The sequence below is a fragment of the Nipponia nippon genome, unplaced genomic scaffold (genome assembly GCF_047370975.1).
Source record: "Nipponia nippon isolate SJK-2023a ecotype South Korea unplaced genomic scaffold, ASM4737097v1 scaffold_7, whole genome shotgun sequence".
Taxonomy (NCBI): domain Eukaryota; kingdom Metazoa; phylum Chordata; class Aves; order Pelecaniformes; family Threskiornithidae; genus Nipponia; species Nipponia nippon.
Window position 1 is genome coordinate 25,483,031 of NW_028262391.1, and position 23,934 is coordinate 25,506,964.

Consider the following 23,934-nt stretch of genomic DNA (forward strand, 5'->3'; position numbering starts at 1 on the left):
TGCTTTATCCTTTTTCTTTCTCATTTAAGTTTACCCTTCTGCACAGCCTCCAGCTTTTGCCTTTATTCATGTCAACAGCAAGTTCTATGAGGAGGACAGAAAGATGAGCAGGGAGAACACCTAGACTGGGAGACAGAAGAACGGATCGATGGGTGGATATAGAGACTGCAAAGGGGCAGAATCCAACAAGTTAAATGACCCAGAAAAAAAGAGGAAGGAGTTTCCTCCTTGCACCACCAAGCCCCACCCTGGAACTTCTCATAACCTAAATAAAACACAGTGAACTATTCAAAAGGCAAATGTTTATTAGGTACACTGAACTTTAAAAAAAACTCCAAAGAATTATGCAAGAAATACATTTAAATAACAGGTGTTATTGCAATTGTGCTACATTACAAAATCACTTTTCTACTGTCAGCACAATCTGAAGACCTTGATGTTATATGCGAGATAACATTACACTGACTCTGGCACACAGTAAGCGGTCTGCACGTTTTTTGTTCAAATGTCGTTTGTGCTGCACCACGTTGTTCTTGAAGACAAGATGAGCTCTTCGCAGAACTACGCCTTTTATGTTTCAGTAAATAAAGGAACTGGCAAGGAATAACATGAACTGCTGTTTTCCTCGGCAAAAAAGGAAAATCAAAACATGATCTCAGGTGAAGATAAAATATCATATGAATAACAGTTCAGGAGGTAACCTCTCTTTCCATGGCCAAGTAGCTCCTATTAATCTGACTCCAAATTGCTGCAGGTGCACCAAAAGGAGAATGACTCATAGGTCCAGCATTTACACAGATGAAATTAGTAATGGTACATTACATTCAAGTCTCTTGATTTTGCTTATTGCCATGCTGCACCATATTATTGCTTCATATTACGTATACTGAACAAGAGGTTCATGACTGACAAGTCGGAGCATTCAGAAATACCGTAGAGGCTATTGACTAGAACGAGAAACTGTACATGTTAAGGACAGGAAGTCAAAGACTAAACTCAAATCCTTTGTCACCGAGGAGCGCTGGAAACAAAAAATAGGAAAAAACAAATACTGATTTCCCTAGACTAAATCTGCCATAACATTGTAATAACGGAAGCATTCTAGGCATATTCGAAACAAGAGGTTTAACTATTCTAGTTAATGAATTTAATGAAGATTTATTTCTCTTAGAAGGACATCCAACAGTCTGGACAGCAAGACAGATCCTAATGAAGATAACAAACTGGGAGAAGTAATCCAAGCTCTTTTTCACAATAGATAAAAATACAGGTGAATTCAAGGCACAGGTATTTTCAAAATTAACACACATTATTTTCTTTGGAACTAATAATACAAAACCAGCCATAATTACATTATCAATATGCTGTGCACAGGGGGTTTTATATGCATTACTTATAACAGCATTATCAGAAAATGACGAAATTTTCACGCACACAGATGTGCGCACATAAACATATGAGCATAGACTGGAGCACTACAGTAGAAAAAAAGAAATGTTGCTGTAAATAGAGTTCCTAGACGGTAATGTCATCAGGGCTATATACTTTGAGTAACATGAATTTATGTGTAGCATTAGTTACGGAAGACGGCTGACGCAAAGCCGGCGGGCAGAGAGCATGTGGTTCACACACCTGGTTTGGGGCTGGTAGGAGGCTGCTTACCATTTTGTGGCAATGCTCGTAGCACTGACACAATCATGATAAAACTGACAGTGAGATCCATTTTTATTAATGCCACCTGAAATAATTCAACACTGAAGAAATTTGTGTGCTAGACATATTTAAAGCAACAAAAAAAAATATCACTGCTTGGCCCCCAAGCAGATAGCAAATTTCTGCTTAAAAATCTCATCTGACTGTGTAGACTCTTTTTCTGAGTATATATTGCTCAGATTTTTTTAACCAGGCACAACAAACCATTTAATTTGTACTTTCTCGTGTGTGTGAGACTACATTCAGATGAAAACATTTATTTTGCCTCACAGTGATCAAGTCTTGTGAGTTTCTTAATGCTCTTGAATTGGCTTTTGCCATCTTCAGTGGTAGGAAAAAAACACGTATACTTGCCCAGTTGGGCAATTAAGAAAAATGAACCTTTGGCTTTTCTTGAACATTGCCACTAGAAGACCATGACCATACATGCATCTTTATTGCTCCAACTGAGTTCAGTGAGTTGACAAATGTGTAATATTTTTGCCACCTGAGTTTCAGCATCTGGAATTGCAAACTTACAAGCATCCAGAACGTCTTGGTTTCAGCAAGCCCAGCCAAACGCACAAACCCCAAACGCACTGCATTTCCTCCTGCCCTCTCTCGGGCCCTGCTACCCCCCGAGTTTCTCTGTGGTCTCTCTTTGGAGCCGGAGTAAGTTGACGACTCTGCCTACCCACTGAGAGCGACAGCTCCAGCACTTCACCGTACATTGGGCAGGATGGAAAGCTGTCGTCACAGGGAGTGGGACTGCTTTTTGTTTTGTCCTTGTAGCTCAAATAAAACAAAAGCAGGATAAATTGAGTAATAATCCAAGATAATGCAGCGAGCTCAAGTATTTTGAGGAAGAAGCTGGACAGTCAGCAGCGTCCTTGCTCTCAAGCACAAGTGACCAAGAAGCACAGGTGACCAAACCTTCCTCTGAAGCTCTGTCAAGGTGAGCACCTTCTCTTCCTACATCTTCAGCCTCTTTCAAAAATTTGCAGTGTTAAAAATACCATTTAAAAAGCTTGAGTAAATTGTAATAAGGGTCCATATCAACATAATCCGCATTAAAGATATCTGTGCTTCAGAGAGTAGAAACAAAAGCAATCTTTGATGAGAACTGCATTGGTGCCAATTAACATAAAAAAAAGTATTAGTAGAACTCTGGACCCTTGGTGCTAGGGTGGAAAGCACAGTGTCGAATCATCAAAATGCACACCAGGCACAGAGTATAAAATGGATCATCTGGTGGTACAAATGGAAGAGGTTCCACAGATTATACCTACTTAAGCACTACCAAGAAGGGAGCCTACAGGTAAAAACAACATGATTACCAGGCAATGTTACGTGCTTGATGGCTGTAAAATGAGGGAATGCATAGTACATCTAAAAGCAGAAGGCTATAGGCTGCACTATAATGCAGTACTGAAGTTATCTATTCAGAACTTTCTTGAAGCCAGGCTGCAAGGAAGCATCAACTTTCTTTTCAACTAACATCATATTGCTAAGAACAGAAGGATGTAACTCATGAAGCGGACATCAAAATGGAGAAGAAAAACATTTACTCTCATTTCTTTTTAAGAGTGAAATACTTCAAAGGTAATTATCTGTTTAGCAGAATGAAATATTAGACAACGCTTAGAATTTATTTTTTAGGTGTGAATTTGGAGATACTTGAGCCCTCTTCCCATGTACGGTTAGACTGAAGTTACATCTTCGTGCAGCTGTCTCTACTTTGGAGCTGCCAAACCTATTACCATTTATGATGGAAATCTTTTGATTATACTAGACAACATTAATAATTTTCTCTCCTAGCTGAGACAAAAAATACACCCCAACTTGCTGCTCAAGGCCATAAACTGTGAGCAGCTAGATATGCCTAACAGTGCGAGTTTAAGTCTTTGAATTCATCTATACCTAAGTGAAATGCATTGAAGAACATGTGGCTCAGGAATGTGACTTCCAAATTAATGCATCCTTCTAGAAAAATGGTATGTTTTCATTAAACCAAAGTCTAATTGTTCTTTTCTAGTACATCTAAAAAAAATTGTTCTAACAGAGCAGGCCATAAGTGCAAATTATTTACAGAGTTAATAAGCAAAAAAAAAATTTCACTGCTTATTTTAGGAAATTATTGCATGAGTAACGGCCATTTTAGCAATGCTCCACACATGTAACTGTTCAGCATTGAATACAGGTTCTCAAGAATTGTAAGCAGAAGTTTTCTTCTACGTCTACATTTCTGCAATTACTGGTTCATTAAACACTGTCATTTTCAAAATAATAGGTAACAGTAACAGTACATAAATTGTTAAGAAAAGACAACTAGACTATAAAATGAATCTTCAAAACCATAGAAAGCAGTATCTTGTTATTTACAGATTAGTGCAGTATTATAAACACAGATTACAAGGTACCTATACATAAATGACATTGTTCTACACCTACAGAATAGAGAATGTTTAAAAACAGTTTAGCATGACAATCAACATTACAAGTCTTAATACAAAGAAGGAGGAAATCAAAGGAAAGGAGAATATTTTTCAAATTGCATCTCTCATGAAGTGCTATCATTTTTTTACATTTTCATTTACAATGATGGCACAAGTTATATACAGGGTTAGTACAGAACATCAGTTACTGGGCAATTACCATTGCTATCAACGGACCTTATTCACAGGTACTGAAATTACCTTTTCAAAGTAACACTTGGCAAGCAGAAACAAGGAACTTGGAAAAGGATTAATTTATCTGATTCATTTGTCTTACATTACCAAGGGACTTTCTTTTTAGGGCAATGTGAATATACATGCTCAGGGACCAACTTCCTAATTACATCACTGACACACAGAGATTTGTATTTTATCAGTACGCTTAACATATACAAAGCAGTATTTGGTATTCAGCCAGAAACTGAAGTTTGTGTCCTTTCCTGAGGTTACAAGTTAATGCATCACGAAGTGCAGCTCCCAGTGCTCTTTAAGAGTCATGACCATATGTTACTGAAAATGATGACTCCCAGTTTGGCATAGCTTCACTGAGGGTCAGAATTTCCATCTCATGAAGAAATACTCTGGGAAAACAGATGAAGAAAGTCCAGTGGAACAAACGACGTTCCAGAGATGGTGCTTGTTTTCACCCTCCTGAGCAAGCACGGAGACCAGAACCCTGAGGCCAGGGCTGTCTCTGCAGGGGCCTTACAGTTTTTTTCTGCCCTGGCACTGACCAACTTCCCTACTGGCTGCTGTCCTCAGAATTCCTTTGAAAGGCAGTTCCTGAGGTTTTTGGTGATTAACAGGAAATTGGTACACAGACAATCCTATTCATTTGCCAACTCTCAAGTGCTATTTCAGTTTTTATGAACTTGTGCCTCAACTATACAGCTGTGTACTGGAAATAAAGAGACATAGTACAGATATCTATGGAGGACTTAAAAAAAATGAGGGGGGGTGTCAAAGTACAGGCGCTTTCTAGGCTTCAAAATCAGCCAAAACACGTTCTGTGGGAGTTACCTCGTATGGCTACACGGACAGGTCCATAGATATTTTTCTGGTGACAGGAGGGACCTTTCCAGAACTTCTTTACTGTGGCCGAGCAGCTTATACAGTAGTTTAACTGTGCTAGAGTGATTGTCTGAAGAAAGGCCAAGAAATACTTGGCGGGTACTCTGCCATCTCTGAAGATGAGATAGCCGAAAGACCAATTTGTAAGCTGTAGGGTGCAACCCTACCTCTATTATCAGGTAATTTATAATGTGATTCAGAAAAGAAGAAGAATCCAGAGTTCATCATCCTTTATTCCTTGAACAGTTTAGAGATACTTCGCAGTGAGCAAAGAGCAAACCCAGTAACTTTCAGACTTCAGCCATACTATTCAACAAGTTAAGAACTGGGATTCAGAATTTGCTTCACAGATGCATGCCTACGCTCCAGTGGTCACTAGCTTTCCATGCCCTGTAGCCTCGTACTTCTGATAAACACTTAGCAACACTATGAATAAGGTCCATAGCGTTAAGGTACGCAGTCGTCACTGCAGTGTGTTGCAGTGGCTCACTAAACAACCAGTTTCTCCTTCAGAAAAAAAGCATTCCTCAAAGATTCTAATATTTGTCCTATGTAGCTTTCATCTTTTTTTTTTTTTTTTTTAATGCCAAACCATGCATGATCTGACATACAATCCACTTGGTTAAGCCAAGTAATCTGCTTGTAAGAATGCTTTGTGTATGAATTATAATTATATAAGCTTTTTTTAATTGTAGGTAATTATCCTAGATGATTCTTTGGAGTTGACTTGCCTATGTAGTTTTCCAATTAGCGGAACCTGAAACACCTTGCAGATGTCAATCACTTCTTAGGACACAGGCACAAATGCTTGTGAAGGCACTTTCGCCACAGAACTTCCAAGATTTTAATTACTAATCACACATAGGGCAAGCTTTCTGAACACTAGTACAACGTACTATTACTGCTCTCTTATCAAAGCCCATAGCAGATATAACTGAACTCTGGTTACTGGATAGATTTGCAGGCTTGTTTTGTAAGTTAAATTAACCCTTTTTCTAAAGGCACAGGATACAATTTTCATATGACACTTAGGTAGGGAAAGGGCATTTTCCCACTTCAGGAATCTTTAAAAAGCCTGTCTTGCAGCAGACCACTGGATTCATTCATGCCATCTTCTTTTTTCAAGAAGAAAATTACAGTTTAAAGCCTTTTTCATTATATCTATGAATCGTCACACAGCCGTGATATGATACTGGCCTGGGCATGGCTGCTACTCCTGTGATAATGCCCGTTGCAGGGTCATAACAGAGAATAGTGTCTGTGGCTTCACCATTTTCTCGTCTTCCACCGAGGATATAGATTTTTCCATTACACACGGACATGCCACAATTCTCCTGTTTCAAAGTACACAAAGGAATACATGATTATTTAAAAGACAAGACCTCAATTCCTGCATATCTACCCCAGCGCAGAAGGACAGCACTTTGACTACCGATTGTAAACAGACTGGCTTACGCTATTCCCTCCTGAAAGGGCCAATGCAGAAAGCACAATAATTGTGGAAAGCAGCAGCACAACCCTACAGAAAACACTATTTCAGGTCTAAGCCTTCACTACACATAGCCCAGAGAAGGGATACAATGGAATACAGCTGAAGGCTGTACTTACCATTTAAACATCTGAGATAAGGAAAGGAGGAGAGAACAAAGGCTTTCAGAAGAGGGACCACAGTAGGTACTAGTAATGCAAAAAATGGGAACAAGGAGAAGCACCTTAGAGGAGTAACAGATAACGAAGAGGGATGTAAACAGGGGAGAAGAAAAATGCCATGACTAAGAAAAGAGTGCATAAGAAAAAGACAGCACTATGTCTTAGTTCAAAGAGACATAGGATTTTATGTCTTCCTTAAAGCAGGCATGGAAAGATATTCAGTTAGATAGAGAACACATATCAAACCAGAAGAACAGAAGGAACGCCACGAAAAAAGAACAAACTTCTGTTAAGGTAGATACTGTAGAGTACGTGATTGATGTTTTAAAAACAGAGGGAAAATTAACTCACACACACTTTACTACCGAGGGGAGACATCTTTAAATTCTGCTCAGTGCTCCATATGTGGAAGTGATACAGCTCTTGCTGCTTAAGTCAGATACTTTCTGTGCTATACAGTGGGTTTTTTTCACACTGTAAGTAAAACCAGCCTTCAATATTTTTTGTTACATTGAAAGGCTTTAATCCATTATAAGCAAATTACTATTTTCTCTAAATTAAAACATGCAGCAGAACTTGACAGAGACAATTAAAACGTCACAATTAAAACGTCATCCATTATACTGTTACACTGTTCTCCAACAGTAGCTGCTCTCAAATAAGAAGACTGGACTGGCTAACAGTGACACCCAGCTGAAAAGCGACTGGTTTAGAAACTTCCTCTTCTGTGAGGTTTTGAATTATATAGATGAAGTAAAGTAAGAATGGAATCAGAGATGCGATTAACAGGGTTAAACAAGTGTATACTCATTTCATGCCAAGATACTTGTAAAAAAAAAACCACCTTTCAGATGTCTACAGGCCTTTTAGTGTTAATTACCTGTCTGCTGAATGTATTCTGTACATGCATCCAGTAGTCCTCAACTGGATCATAGCAGTATATCGCTTTGGTAAGCCCACCAGCAACATAGATCAGATTGTTTAAAGACACAGCCGTAATACATCTTTTTGCGATAGGGATGGTTGCACGGAGCAACCAAGAATTAGTATCGGGATCGTAAGACTGAACCTGAAAAGATACATGCATTTCAGATTAAAAGCCTACCTGAAATAATAACCTGGCACACCCACACAGGTTATAGAAGGAGAGCCAAAGCAGCAATACCTGGTGGGCAATATCTCACCAAGAAAGTAAAGTCAATATAAATGTAGGTCCATATATCAATAATGTCTATATATGCACTATATTCAATGTTATTTTCCTAACGCTCAGGTTTAAGAATTCACAGAACTTGTGAAGCCAATGACCGTATTCATGAGAGAGACCGCAGTAACGGTGTATTATTGAGTTAACGTTTTCTACTCTGTATTTTTTGTATTATAATAATTTCATACTTTATTCAGCAAAACAGTTCAAACAGATCTCTGTATCATTTGTTTTCAAATGAGCAATGCTGTTTACCATGGATAGAAGATGCAACCAAATACAATTAACTGACCTTGTCAGAACACGTGTTGTCATCAGGACCACCCCCGATCACGAACAGTTTGCCAACACAGCTGGTGACTGCTGGAGAGCTCACAGCTTCTTTAAGGGGAGCCACCTCTGTCCATCGATTGGAAAACGAATCGTAACACTCTACACTGCTGAGGCGGTTTTGCCCATCGTATCCTCCAACAACATATACCTATGCAAAGTGATGAAAACGATCATAATTTCATTTTTAGAGCAGTTATTACATTTCAATATGAAATTAAAATAATTTAAAGCTGCAACAATCCTCATCTGCTAGGTTTGTGAATGGATACTTTCCTCAAATTTTTAATTTACGTATAGGAGAAGAACATGGTCTAAAAATAATAGGTAAAGACTCTCTGGAGAGTTCCATTCAGTCACATATGGAATGACACTGCAAGCACACATCCAAAGCACAGTATTATTAATACTGAGAAAGAAACTTCCTATTTGAATGGCATTTGTTAAAAGAGGCACTTCTCTGCATTTCTCTTTTTACAGATTACATTCAGCAGCAGCAATAATCTATCTGAATTTACCTTTGCTTTTATGTGTTTTACTTTTTTCCTACTTGCTTACAAAAATATTTCTTCCTCTCAGTTTGTAAACTTTACTTTCCTGTTGCTTCTCTCCTATTTAAGAAGCAGAGCTCATTCTTACTTCTGTCTACCTTATTCCCTCTGTTTGCTCCAGCTGCAAGTCTCCTCTCCAAGAGGTTACTCCAAGGGACACCACATGCACATCTTCCCTCATTTCATTAATGGAATCCTCATGGGCAGTTGACCCCAACTACTGTTTTTATGTTAAGGCATATATGCCTTCAAAATACAGCAAAACCTCCCATTCCCCACAGAATGCATTTGGTTAATTTCAATATAAAACATTAAATAAAAGAGCACAGAGCTGACATTCAGAGCAGTACCAGTTTCTGTTAATAACTGCATAAACTGTTCAACTTTTGACAGCACTTTTGAAGCACAGGCAAATCCAGATGCTTCTTTGCCTCCCAAAACATTGTTTCCTGGGGATAAGACACTTCAATGACAAAAACCAACACCAAAAATAAATAATTGAGGTGTAACATGATTTTCATGTCCACAGATAGTGTCTGACCGAGAAGAGCCTAATTGTTTAAAATATTATTTGAATATATGTATTTTTAAAATTGCTTCATAGGAAATGCAGAGTAACACTAAATATGTATGTTTTCTCCGCTGTGTTCTTATATACAGCGGACATCCCCACTATAAAAAAAAAAATTATAAGTATACTTCTCTTACTTTACCAAGAAGAACAGCCATTTTATGACGCCATCTGCCTTTATTTAAGGAGGCAACTCTGATCCAAATGTTAAGTTGAGAGTTATAAATCCAAACATCCCGGCTATTGATTCTTCCACCTTTAAGAACAAGAATATGCCAATTTGAATAAGTTCATTATTGAGTGAGAGATGTTAACTATTAACAGGCCCCTCTACAGTTGGCAATGAAAACTTTACATCCTTTTTAGGTGAAATAAAGATCTATCTATATTTATATGTTAGACTGAAAAAGTTTCAGTGGATTTCAAACATGAGAACATACCATAAATTATTTTCCTTATGTGTGCCTTTCCCAGTAACATGCTGAGATCACGTTAGATTATTTCTTGAGATTGGAATGCATTTTAATGGCTTTTGCCCATGCTCTTCAGATTTCCTTTAGTGTCACTACCTGGATGAGACACTCAAAATCTTAGCCGTTTACGTGCCTCATGGCACATCCCTAACACTAGCTGTTCCCCTATTTGGTTCATGCATACATCTTGTTTTCCATTTTGTTCAAATGACACGGGTACTACAAATCTGAGCAGACAGTTTCTTTGGTTAAACTAACACATGGGGCTTGGTGTCTAAGCCATCACCTGTACCCTATAATTTACCCTTGCTAAAAGACTGAATGAGATATGTTTAAAAACCTATAGCTATTGCTTATTTCACTGTAAAAGGCTGGTATAAATGGATCCCCAACTCAGGTGCTTAAAAGAATGTTTCCATTTTACATTCCCACGATGAGAAGCAGCTTTAACTCTTTTTCCTGTGGAGTCTAGGCAGCCATATGATAGAAACGAGACACCAGCAACGTACCAGCGCTGCGGTGCTCCTAGGCAACTGTTGTTTTTAACCAGCACACAGCATGTTTTGTAGCAGAGAAAATGCTGCTGGGAAAAGACTGCTTGGGATTTCTTGCTTGTACTTTTTCCAACTGTTGCTGCAAACAGGCCACTACTGTATTTTAAAGCAGCGTACTTAACAAGCATAAGCTAGTCTCTTTAAATATGATTGATACCCTGGAATCAGCTGTAAAAAACTGGTGATTAATATCAAACAAAAATCCCAGAGAACACTTCTGTCTGCAGTAAGATTGGTTTGGAGCTGGTGTTTACTGTTTACATTAGAAAGTGACTTTCAGTTGAGCTTCTGGAAGTTCACAGTACTAAGATCTGTCACATTACTTTTTAAAAAAAGAAAAACAAAAAAACCAACCCAAACCAACAAAGAAAAGAAAGAAGTCTTGAATTTTTTTAGGATTATTCACCTGAAACAAGAATATCATTCCGTAGAGCACACACTGCATACTCAGACTTGGTAAACTCTGGAAGTTTAGCCAGTGACTTCCACTCCCCTGTTACAGGATCGTAGCACTCGGTATACGGCAAGTTAAACCCTCCAACTCGTTCACAGCCTCCAACAACAACTATCACCTCAGAATAACCAGTTGATCTAAAAAAGTGAACACAGAAAACTAAGATGCAGAAGACATTTATTCGTACACGGAGGCCAAACAACATGGTCTTCAAAACTGTGTGAAAATTGGAAAAATTACTATTTAGCATTAACTTCTACAGGAACGAAAAAAGGAAAAAGAAGAAAGTCATTTAGCAAAGAGGTTTTCGCTGCTTCCAGCTGTCTCATTATACAGCAGGTTACCACACCGACAGGTGTTCTGTGTAAGTGGTGGAATCACACTGCAGAACATTCTATGTAAAAATCAAATAATTAAAAAATACAGAAAGCCCTTACTCTAGTAATATTTTCCTTTAACTGTGTACATAGAGATATCAGAAACAGAGTTCAAGCGAGGCCTGAGACAATGAGATGAGCAGTCTGTTTCACACTGAAACCAGTCCCTGTGTCTCCCCTGAATTTTACAAAATTCATACTACTTTACATTGCTTAAATATTCAAAAAGTTTAAAATGTTTTAGGTTATTTCCTGCAAAAAAATGCTGAAGGCATATAGTCACCAAAATAAGGGAAAAGAAGGAGACCTTAGAGCAAATGCAGTTAAAAGTAGTGAAAGACAAACATAGTGATAGAAGGAAACATTAAGGAATGCTGAAAATAAAAGCCTAAAACAAAAACTAGAACTCAGTGTGAAAAAATTAAGCATTAGACAGTCTGCAATGCACACAAAAAAACTGAATACAAGATTGATTTTATTTTTCGTAAGCCTTTGTTCCGTTGTGATTTCACTTTGATCCTGGCATGAACAGGCATTTCATTCATACCATTGCTGCATACTGCAGTCCTCTCTAAAAAAAATTGCCTTGTGACAGCATTTGAGATAAAAGTTGCATGATCTGTCACTAAATTTAACATGTGAACTTATGCACATATTAACTTATAAATCCTGATGACATTTTCCCTGTTTTGAAACATCAGTAATAAAACTAGTTAGCTCTTCTATCTCCTTGTCACCACACACCACAATTGAAATACACGATGTATCTTTCTACTCAGAATATTTTGAACAGGCAAAGGCAATGCTGAATGATAACGTACTATGAGATTATACAACAGAGATATGCATCTGAGGAAGCATGCTTACGCACCTGAACCAGTCAGAAGAAACACTCTCTTCAGCCGCTCAGCTTTGCGGTGATGCTTGTTCCTGGTTTCTGTGTATTTACTGTTACTGTTTTTTGCTTTTTTGAGGAACAACTCTGAAAAGAATCTCTCAAAGGATAAGAGAGGGGAAGTTCCTGTGCCAGCAAAGCATTACCCAGAAAGAGAATTTCCTTAAAAGCAAGAAACTCATCTCATAACTTGCCTTTGAAGCAAACCCAAATACATCAACGAACTGTATGTACCAAAGAGGTTTATCTGTTGATTACTTTCTAGATTAAATAGAGGTCTCCACTTACTTACTGAAAAACCTAAAAACCTACTGTACCGGATTATCAATCTTTATTTTAAAACTAAATGAACCAAAAATCTTTGATCGGAGAGAGCTCCTTATGAATGGCTATGATGGAGTTTTGCTCTTTGAAGGAACTCTTAATTTAGTACAGTATTTCAAATCCACAGAAAACCAAATCTTTTCCCAACAATTTAGCACCTATATAGCCACATATCCTTTCTTCACTTAAGAAACATTTTCTCTGTTATATTTTCTTGAAGGGGTCTTGCACTGGAGAGTTTTTAAGGTTAGTTCCAAAAGATTTTTTGCAAATGATGGAGGGCACATCAGTTTAAAAAAAAAATAAATGTGGGGACTACACAACAAGGACATACAAAGGCTAATTCCAGAAAATATCTAAGGATATATTTGAATGGAGATTAGAAAAAGCTGTGATCTCAACCAGTGGTACAGGAAGTCCTCAGAAGAAAGGGTGTGAGCAGAGTAACAGAGGTGAGCTAAAAAAGGCACTAGAGAGATTCCAGGAGACACTCTCTCGTCAGGAAAAGGTACACGAAACAGGAAAGGGGGAGCGGAAGACAACTGACAGAGTATCATGTAATCCTGTGCATTCCCAAGAGCAGGTTTCCAAGGGGTCCCGAGTTACACGCAGACCTCCAGACCAGGTGAGAAGGGCAACCAGCACAGCGTCAGCTGGACAGAAGAACTTACGGTAGTTCAAACAGAATACATTCAAAAATACCTTAAGTTTGGGAGACAATTTACCAGGATTCTGGTAAATCACTACTTTTTTTTTTTTTCCCCCCTCTTGATTTACTTTTGGATAGCAAATGGGTAACAGACAGAAATGTAAAGTGAAATAAAACCTCATCTCCTTGGGGTAAAAATAAGGGACTGCATTAAAGCTTTCTGAAGGCAACCAAAAAGGAAGTGTTAAAATGTATTAGTGTAATAACTTCTAACTAATTTAAGAGGACACTCAGATATTGTAATCAGACAGCTTAACAGGAACTGTGTGATTGAGAATTCACAGGGATATGAAAATCTGAAGATAATTCAAAGCATACAGCAGGAAGAGCCTGTTTTATTTTGTATATGGAAATGTATTACTGCTCACTGCTTGATCTTGGCTTGCAGATTTGCTGTGCAACACAACCAGCAGGGGACAAGACAGACTTAAAAGGAGCATGAGAGACAACCTCAAGATGTCACTATGCCATTGCTAGTACATAACTGAAAAGCTCTTTCAAAGAGACCTGCGTTTGTCAACAACGCCCAGTGGCATACAACACAAAGAACTAGCAGGCAACCATTAAGCCACGTTTTAAATTTTATTTACTTCAACTAACTCTTCACTGGCTTCAAAAAGAAAAAAAAAAACAACAAAAAAAAACCAAACCAACAAAAACCACAACCGCAAATTGCAATCCACACCGTTCCTTTAAAAAAATGTGTAGAAGCCACTTCACCTGTAGGTGCATGCATACCCACGCAAGGAATCACAACTGATTTCCAGAAGTTTCAGTAAACACACTGGCGTGGGAATTTCTGATCCTGCAGTCTGTCTCCCTTTAGAAACAGTTTATACAAAAAAGAAATTGGAGGAAGGCAAGAAAGAAGGAAAAGAGCTCTCCAGTGTCCTCTCCTCCCCAACCCCCCGAGAAACGCCCAGAAAAGGTATGATGAAAACACGGGGGAAGGGGGACCTGATAAGTGTTTTAAAACACCATCTCTTTTTGCTATAGGCAACAGAAACAAACAGACAACAGAAACAAACGACAAAGAACTATCCTATGAATGTAATATAGAAAAGGGGAAAAAAATTCCTGCTGGGAGGCCAGCCAGTTTTTCTCTTTGTAAATTACTTCTCTTGTTCCTGCCTACTCGAATTCACAGTGCAGTTTAATAAGCTCAGCAGGAAAACCAATGAAACCCACAAAATCCCAACCTGCCCCCCCAACCTCAGAAATCACCTGTAAGGTACTTCAAGGCAAGGTACTTCATTTACAAACTGGAATGCGACACTGAGGCCATTCAGATTCTCAGGTACATACACACCATGCACTTTGACAAAACTGCTAGGTCTGAGTGTATTTGCTTTCTTTATCAAATTGAGTAATAAACGTACAACAAACATCGCACCAAGTACCACAAGATACAGCCCCTCCCTCCTCCTCAACTCGCTCACGAAACAAGGTGGTCTTTGGTCTGAATTCCATGGTCCCTCCCTCAGGCCCAGACTCAGGGTATGAAATGCCTCAGGAACTATCATTGCAGCAGTTTCCAAACTGCCATGAACCAAAAGTTTCCAAAGACCCTCCATGGCAGTGTACAGCTTAGAAAGCCTGGCAGCAGGGCTGCAAGGAGTTTAAGAAGAATTTCTTCTCTCACAGCAGGACTGAAGACTGGAAAGCCACTAATGGGACAAATGCTTGCCAAATATTTCCCTCCCCCCCATAAGCAAGCCTTTAACACGTGCCAAAAAAAATAAAGGTTCCCCACACAGTCACTGTACAGCAACCACATATGACTAAGAGTAAACAGAGAGGAGTAACTCCTAACACAATCTGTTTGTCCAGACCAGATCATTGCATCACCTCAATATAACACATGATTTTAAAACTACAGCTTAAATCAGCTGGAGTTAACAATAAACTATCATGGCAACTATTATGTGGAGGTAAAGCTTTTACCGTGAAAATATTTTTTAAGAAAAAAAAAAATTAACCACCATTGCCCGTAAATGACACTAATGGACTCTTCCTCATTTCTTCTTGCAACTTCAGTCACCTATTTGTGTAATGCATTATTAAGCAGCAGCAATTCTGAATTATTAAAGTGTCATAGAATAAGTATGAAATACTTCAGGAACTGTTTCCTAATTCTTTAAAAATGCAAGATTTAGTTTCTTTACAGTTAAGAACCTGTTCTGCTGTCTATTGTCTATTACAATTCTGTGTACTACTCCATCTGTAAAGTATTTGTGACTTAGCAAGTGAATGCTCTGAATACATATCCCCATCTACACCGTTCATAGTGTGCTGTACACGTACATGACTTTGTTATAAAAAGAAAGAAGGCTGGGAAATGGAATGGTTTACCTGCCACAGCACAGTAAATTCTTTTCAAGACACTGCTATTGTATAAATTAACTTAAGGTCTCACCTAGCAAACATTAACCTTTAGAAAACATTTTACTTGCAAAGTAATATAGCTTCACTTACCTGAACAGTCGTTTATTTCATAGCAATAAAGTGATCTGTGCAAAAAGACTCACTTATGTACATTTTCAAGACGTGAGCTTCACGTGGTGTGGGGAAGCACAGAAGTGTAACTGTAGTGGTTCCAGAATGCAAAATACAATAATCGGCAAGAGATTTTTTCCTGGGCATGTGTATATCAAACACCTCTACATCAAACTATGTCCTTCTCCTACAGCAATAAAGAGAAAAAAAAGAAGAAATTTCCTCACCTGCGTGGCCTAGTTCTGGGAGACATCATCTCATTTCCAAGGATATGGTATCGCCTGGCTTCGTGCAGCAGCTGATAGCACTCCGGGGAATTCTGAATCAGCTGGTCCACTTCAACAGTCTGAACAAAGTAGTTTGGGTGTAACAACGGGAGCCTGACATGTGTCAAAAGTTCATGCAACACTGGTCTTCGCAACTCAACTGCCCGGTACACCCAGCGCATGACAGCTTCAAACACCATCTCTTCCTTACTGATCACCAGCTCATCACTGCAAATGTAATCAATAAGCTCATCTTTCCCCAGTTCGAGGAATTCTTCATGCTGGGACACATCCTCAAACGTCTGCAGCGCAAAATTCCTACACTTGGTGAACAGTGTCTTGAGCGAGTGCGTATCTGCAAAGCGCTGGATTCCCAGGCAATTGCAAGGATCCAGCTGTTCTTCCAGGAACTTGGCACAGGCGTCACGCAAAACACTAATCTGAAAGAGACTTGATGTTTCAAAGAGATACTGTACGTTCTCTGTAGTGATTTTCACCTTGCCAGTGTACACATACTGTAAAAAGCAATCCATAGCTTCAGCAAGAATGCCATTGATCTCCACTAACATCTCTCTGCTTTCTCTATGATCGTTGCAAAACATAGCTCTGAAGTAGCTGCTGCAGGCCGAGAGAACTGCTCGATGGCAGGGAAACTCCCTTCCTTCCACACAGATAATAACATCTGTGAACAACCGGCTGTCTCGAAATTCATTGAAGATCTGGAGAATGCTTTCAGCATGGGATGATCCCGAGGAGAAGTCGAAAAACTCTGGGCCTGACAACGATTTTGGGTCCATTTCAAAAACCTTCCGCTTAGTTGCAGGGGAATCTCGTATCCCACTATCCTCTCTATTCAGTCTGCGTCCCAATATTAGTACCATTGTTACATCAGTTGGCTATAGAGTCATTGAGAAAAGCTTGCAGAGTTTCTCCTTCGCAGTGCTACAGTCTGAAAAATTAGAACACTTCAGTATTCAGTCTGGTATATTCTTAATTTCATCACGAGAATTAGACAAGATACTTGTTTCATTACTCTAAGAATTGGTACAATTTTTGACCTTTACTAGAGATGACAGAGTATTACAGGGCAAATTACCATGCACCTTGCACAGGGCAATGTAGCATTATCTGCTACGCGTTAAATACAAAATACACCCATAGAACAGGTGTCATGGATGGCAAGTTCTGACAGACCCAGCATCACTGGCATTGCATTAGTGTTCAAGATAAAGTGAGATCTTGGCTCCAGCAAATCATCTGACTGACAGAAGCCAAAGACTTCCTGGATAAAGATCCAGAGCTTGGGCTTTTCTCATTTTTCAGTGTAATCCTCATTTCAGCTGGAGCCTCCAAGTACTACTGTAACAGCACTAGTCAAAGAGGGGAAAAAAAAGATGACAGAAATTTTCAAAATAAAAATTCAGTTGAGAAATCACTCCCTTTTCATTATAAAGTCTATCATAATGTAGCCTTATAACACTAGCGTTTAATAACATTGTTAGCTCAATGAATAACCTTGACCGTAAGTTTTTACCTGTTCATTCCTAGCATCTAAAAATTAGTTCACTGATAATCTAAGATTCAATTAAAAACTAATGTAAACTGCTAGCACATAAAACAGAATGAAGAAAGAATTACGTTTGTTTCTGTTAAACTACTGAAAATAAGAACCAAGGGCAACTTTACTGAGGACAGGGAGATCTTCTGTTTTCCAAAGTACTACTAGAAAAAACTTAGCAGAACTTTTTGCTCAAACACTTCCCAGTTTCAAATACAGAGTGTACGACGTTCCCCCCAGCATGCAAACACACACTCACATTATCAGAGCACTGAAGTTGCAAAAATCAAGTACTCAGATAGTCCATATGAGAGGCAACGCGATCAACCAGTGTAGCAGCAATAGGGCTTTTTGCCACCCCTGAGCTTCAAAATGAACTGGACGAATGTCCACCAAAACATACTGAGGCAGCAAGAGGCCGGGCAAAACACCCTCTTGGGTCTGACACAGGCATCATTCAGAATGCTTGTAATATTTATTTGTATGTCTAGAAGGACATGCACTGAATTATTTTAAAATTTATGGAAATTTTTTTCATGCTTCCAAGATGTTATATTCAGTTTCCCTCATTCCCCACTTATACAGTCAGTAAACGTCAGCTCCTCACAGCAATTTCATTTCCTGACGTGCTAGCATCTTCAGAGCTGCAATTACCCAATCCAAGCCTGGCTACATCATTGCTTAATATAGAACACAATGAACATGCTTTTTTTAAACAGCCTTTTTAACACAGCACCTTTAAAAGGCACCATCTTAAAGAGCAAAAAAAGAACACGTGTTGTACATTTACTCATTGAGAAAAGAGGTTTTAAAGCTGTCATTTTCCATATAAAATTTTTTACACATATTTACAAGATAGATTCTTGGTATGGCTCATTTACCCTACAAAATATTTAATTTTAATTTGAATTAAAATAAGATCAGTTGTCACTTTGATGCCTGAAAAACACTGCTGCAATGAGCCCATCTAATAACTGATTGCTTCAGAGAGATTTTAACGAGGCATAAACGGACAGTCTAATCTGTAGCCAATATTCTATCCGATGTATTTCACAACCATTTTACCCTGTAATGACGTAAGCTGGATAAAAACCAAACCCAACGACAACAACCACCACGACCTCACCAGCTCTGTTGCTAACACCCTAACCCTTATATTGAACTTTATCTGCCATTAATTCCATACTGCTCAGCACCAGAAAGTGGGCAGAAATGAAGCATCAGCAGTAGAAAAGGGAAATGTAACAATGAAAATATAAATATAAACCCTAAAGGTTTGATTCCAGTGTGACAGATTTAAATCAGAATAACTTCACTAAAGCTAATGGAGCTTTTCCAAAGCAAAGTTAGCCTGAAATCAGAAACGAGACACTGGCATATTGCACGAAATGGCAAAACACAGCAGCTAAGTAAAAAATGCTTCAAGATTAAATCTTTCTCATTATGTGAGAAGCTAAGACTTAAGAAGACACTATATTATGCAATCACTAATAAATGGAAATAAGTGCTCTGGGTTAAGACTGCTCACTGAAGGAAGCAATGTCTTCTTTATGCTTGGAACAACATGAAATTAGTGGTGAGCAATTTTTTTTTTTTAATGTCCCGATGGTTTAAAAAAGTGGGAGACTAAAACAATCCACGAAGCAGAAACTAATCAAGGGGATAAAATATTGCAAATTCACAAGTAAGAGAACAGAAATGAAGAACAATTACAATCCATTGCAGAAATTACTGCTTTTGAATATACTGTGCTTCAATTTCTATCCAGTTAATTACTCCTGTAGGTTTGCTTAAGCAAAGTAATTTTATAAGACTATCAGTAACACTACCAGACATACATATGGCCTTCTTGCAAATCTTGCTCTGACAGTTTTAAAATGTCACCACTTCCAGCTGCCTGCCCCATGTTTCAGCCCCAAAGACAGAAAGGCAGAGGAGAATCCCTGCCTGAAGCTGAGCTGTTTAGTGCGCAAAGGAGGGAAACGCAAGAGGATATACCTGTCTGCACCTTCCGTGTATATGCAGGTACTTACACATGCCTACGGACTCTGCATTATAAAGCACCAATCATTTAGAGAATTGAACACTGAGATCTCTTCAGTAAGTTTAAATGAAGCAAAAAACAAAAGAAATTTTTCCCAAGGGTAACTATTGGAAATGATTATATCAAACAAATACAAAATGCATTGGATTGCTTGCCTGAGCAAGGGCCAACAAGGACAGACCTTAAGCAAATCAGTCTACCCATTCAAAAAACTGGAAAGGAAAAACAAATCACACTTTCTATCAACAGGTTTTAAAAATGCTTTACAAATACAGATGCAGTTCCGACATGCATGTTACCTGCACGTGCACATCTCTAAATTAAGCTCGGTTCACCAGAAGACCAGGTTCCTCTATTTCCTTAACCTATATTGTCTGTAGGCTTGTCTACACAAGATGTTTCTCAGAAATAACGTAACTAAGAGCCCAATTCAGAGGCCAGTAAATGAGGTCTATAAAATGTTTGCCCTGACACCTTCCATCAGTAAATCCTCCTATGCAAATTGCTTTTATGTTGCACTAAACTCCTCCTTCCTACACTGCAACATCCTCATGTATTTTACCCTTCTCCCCGCATCGGCAGCTCTGGCAACAGCTAGCAACTTTCCGGTAGAGCTGTTTTTCTGTCACTTCTGCGTCACAGAGCTCCTCTGGTCCGTTAGCAGAACTGACAGAAAGCAGCAGAGGAGACACGCAGCCAGGGTCGGGGTGAGGCCCTTCGGTAACACCTAGTCATCAGGTGTGCCAGAGCTCTACCTCCAAAGCTCACCCTCAGGGTGTAGTTTCAAGAGTACCTGAAACTGAGCCGAGCTTCTGCTGCTGCCAGCGGAGGTGGCTTCCACCCTGCGCCCGTGCCCACTGCCGCCTCAGGTCAGCACCAGCACTTGCGTGGCGCGGCCGGACCGGTGACCGTCTGTAAAGGGAGAAAAGGAGTTGCTGGGAACAGGCAGCTGCCCTCGGGAAGGGCAGGAGCCAGCAGCAGGGCCCCAGCGCAGCCCTGTGGCAGCCCGGCACGCTCACGGCACAGGGGCACCGCCTGCGTGGCCAAGCCTGGCAGCCTGAGCTTGCAGACAACTCACGTCTACTATTACCTGGCACTACGGTATTAGCAACAGCACCCCATGGTAACGCAACCAGACTTAATACAATAAATGGTATTTTCATTCTGAAGCATGGGAACCATAACTCAGGTTTGGCCAATTCTAGTTATTTTATTTGTGATTTCAGATAACACGATCTGCAGATGTGCTTCATCTCAGATGTCTGGTTACCGCAAGAGTCAGAGAAAAACTCCCACTTGTATCTACTGCAACACACTGGCTAAACCACAACACGTGCTCTAGTTTTTTTTTCTTGTAAAGGAAGGGAGGGGTGTTGGGGGGGGGAAGCATAACCTTTCCCTCCACCAAAAAACAAACATAGCATTTATTTTTCCTTCTTTTTTCTTTGTGATATAAAAAAGGACCAAAAAGTTGTTGGTTTTGAAGGATCTTTTTAAAAAAAAAAAAATTTTGTTTTACAATAGACATTGAGGATTTGAATGCCTTTAAGATGAATGAAGTCTTTAACAATACCGAATAACTAGTAAACAAGAATTCAAAGCGAACAAGCTGATTGACATGGTAAGGAGTTAGTTGCACTGTAGAAGTTTTATTCTAATGTAAGACGCTATTTTGATTTAAAAAAAACAAAATACTCTGAATGCCAAAATTCAATAGTAAACAAGCTAATGACACACAAAAGCCCTAAGTGCCCTCAGAAATCACCCAGCAAAAACAGGAACTGATTCGGACATGAGTAAAACAAAACAAAAACAAGCAGCGAAAAGGAACACCTTTAACCTGTGCACCTTTAAAAGTCTTTAGGTAACCTTTCTGTAAGTGAAAAGGTCACCTAAAAGGGCACACACCCACTGGAGGGGAGAAAAAAAAAGGGCGCTGCATACTATCATTAATCTATGGGGAAGCGACTGTGAAGAAGTCAACATTCTTCCACCTTGGTTTCACTATCATTTTTACACATATTCACATTCGGATTAAAAAAAAAAAAAAAAAAACAAAAAACAGAACAAAAGCCCCGGTCATCGCACGCAACCTAACACTGTGTTTCAGGGACTTCCAGGGGGCTCAGCCGAGTGCCCGTAAAGCCCAAACTAAGGCACAAACAAATGGCAGCAACCACACGGCGCAGCAGCGGCCAGGCTGATACCACAGCCCAAAGGGATTGCTTTTACCTACAGGAACAGGGATTCTGAATACGTAACGATGTGGGAGACGGGACCAGTATGTAAACGCGGGCACCGGAAGCCCGTGCGTCACCACGGCCCCGCAGAGCAAGGCCGAGGCGGACACAGGCAGCAAACCCCGGCGCCAAGAGCCGGGCCCTCGCAGGCGGCCAGGCGCAGCCCCGGCCCCGCGCTCCCCGCCGCCGGGGACGGGCCCCGTTCTCACACGCGTGCCCCGGGGCCACGGCCTACGCGCGCGGTTTCATCCCAAAGCGCTCCCGAGTTGTTGCTACACCTCTTTGCTGTATAAGGGAAGGAAGCGTCATACAAACTTAAAAAAAAACCCAAGCCAACCCAGCAAAACAAACGCATTGAGGACGAGGCCGGCGCAGAGGGAGGCCCGCGGCTGTTTACTCGCGGGGCTGGCGGCGGCTGCACCAGCACAAAATGGCAGCGCCGGGCGGGAGCGGCCGCGGTTCCCAGCCCGGGGGAACCATCTGTACCCAGCGCGGCAGACACAGGGGAAACGACCGCCTCCCGCGGGCGCCCCGCACGGCGGGTACCGGTGAGGCCGGGGTTTAAGCTCGGTGCTGCAGCGGGCCGGCCCCACAGCCGCCAGGAGAACCCGGGCGCTCCACACCCGCGGGCCAGAGCCCCGGAGGCGGCAGCAGGCGAGGACCGGACGCCGCCGCGGCAGAACAACCCCCCGCCGCTCCCTCCCTCAGGGCCAACGGCCGCCGGCAGCCTGTCCGCCCCCCCCAACTGCGGACGGGGCGCGCACGCGCAGTGTCACCACCGCCTACCGGTCCGCTGCCGCCGCGCGCAGGCGCGCCCTCCAGCTCACCTTCACCCCGAGCCGCCCTAGCGACAGCCCCCCCCGCGCCCTGCCCAATCGGCGGGCGGCCCCGCGCCTCGGCCCCGCCTCCCCCCGCCTGCCCGCCCAATCCGCGGCCGCGGGACCCCCGCCGCCGCCGCCGCCCGGGGGTCACGGAGGGGCGCGGGGGAGACCCGCGTTACCGCACCGCGGCGGGAGGGCCGGTGCCACCCCGCGCCCCCAGCCCCGCTCCACCGGCCGGGCCAAACCGCACCGCCCGCCGAGCCCCGCTGCCCGCACGCAGGGGGGTCACACGCCGTACACAGCCCCCAGGTCCCGGGGCGCCGGCCCGCCAGCGGCCCTTCCCCGCCGAGGCACCGCCGCGGCTGTCGCTCCGCGCTGGCGGCAGGGCCGGGGACGCGCTGTCCCCACCGCGGCGGCTAACGGTCCCGGCCGGCCCCGCGTCCCGGCCCCGCAACAGCCGCGCCTCGGCGGGGCCCCGCGCCCTCCCCGGGGGCTCCCTGCCCGCCGCGGGGGCCCCGCCGCCGCCCCCGGGCCCCGCGCCCGCAGCGCGGCCCCGCGCCCCCGAGCCGCCCCGCCGCCCTGCACTCACAGGCGGGAACGGGCCCCTCCGCGCTGCGCCCCGCGGGAGCTGCCGCCCGGGGGGTCCGGTCGGGTGGGGAGCGGAGCGCGGCGAGCCGGTGCCGTGCGGTCCGGTGCGCTCGGGCCTCTCCGCCGCCGCCGGTCGCGCTGCCAGCGCCGCTCAAAACAAAGGGGCCGGCGGGGCATGTGACCTCCGAGCCACCGCACATGATGTCACGGCGGCTCGCGCGGCCCTGGGAGCTGTAGTCCCATCCCGCCGCCCCGCCCGGCTCCGCGCCCCGCCGCCGCCCGCAGGCGGGGGTCCCGCTGCCGGCCGGCGCGGCGGCCGCCCCGGGAGGGCTGGGAAGCCAAGGGTCTGCGACAGGTTGCGTCTGCGGCGGCGTCCCGGGAGCAGCCGGGGCCGTGGGAGCCCCCGAGAGCGCCGCAGCCGTTGTCACTGCGAGCCCCTACCGTTAGCCTTGCCTTGGCCGGGGCCACGGGGGACACGCACCCCCCGCGATTCCCGGCCCCGCGATTCCCGACCGGAGCCTCGTCGTGAGCGAGTGAAAGTTTAGGGCGAGGAGGAAGCGGTGCGTCG

General features: G+C 42.3%; 1 protein-coding gene across 5 annotated transcripts; it reads right to left on the bottom strand.

Moving 5' to 3' along the window:
* Positions 1 to 282: 282 nt before the first annotated feature.
* On the bottom strand, positions 283 to 23,934 carry KLHL24 (kelch like family member 24). Of its 5 annotated transcripts, XM_087739424.1 has the most exons (9): positions 23,368 to 23,529; positions 20,511 to 20,629; positions 16,077 to 17,064; positions 14,092 to 14,169; positions 11,001 to 11,185; positions 9,705 to 9,823; positions 8,408 to 8,596; positions 7,789 to 7,977; positions 283 to 6,592 (listed from the first exon to the last, which is right to left on the bottom strand). In XM_087739424.1, exons 3-9 carry the CDS (start codon positions 16,994 to 16,996, stop codon positions 6,392 to 6,394), a joined length of 1,881 nt encoding a protein of 626 aa, XP_087595550.1. In that variant the 5' UTR covers positions 16,997 to 17,064; positions 20,511 to 20,629; positions 23,368 to 23,529; the 3' UTR covers positions 283 to 6,391. The 5 variants fall into 5 exon arrangements, with proteins under 5 accessions (XP_087595550.1, XP_087595548.1, XP_087595546.1 ...); XM_087739422.1 differs by lacking the exons at positions 14,092 to 14,169; positions 23,368 to 23,529 and adding an exon at positions 23,808 to 23,934; XM_087739420.1 differs by lacking the exon at positions 14,092 to 14,169.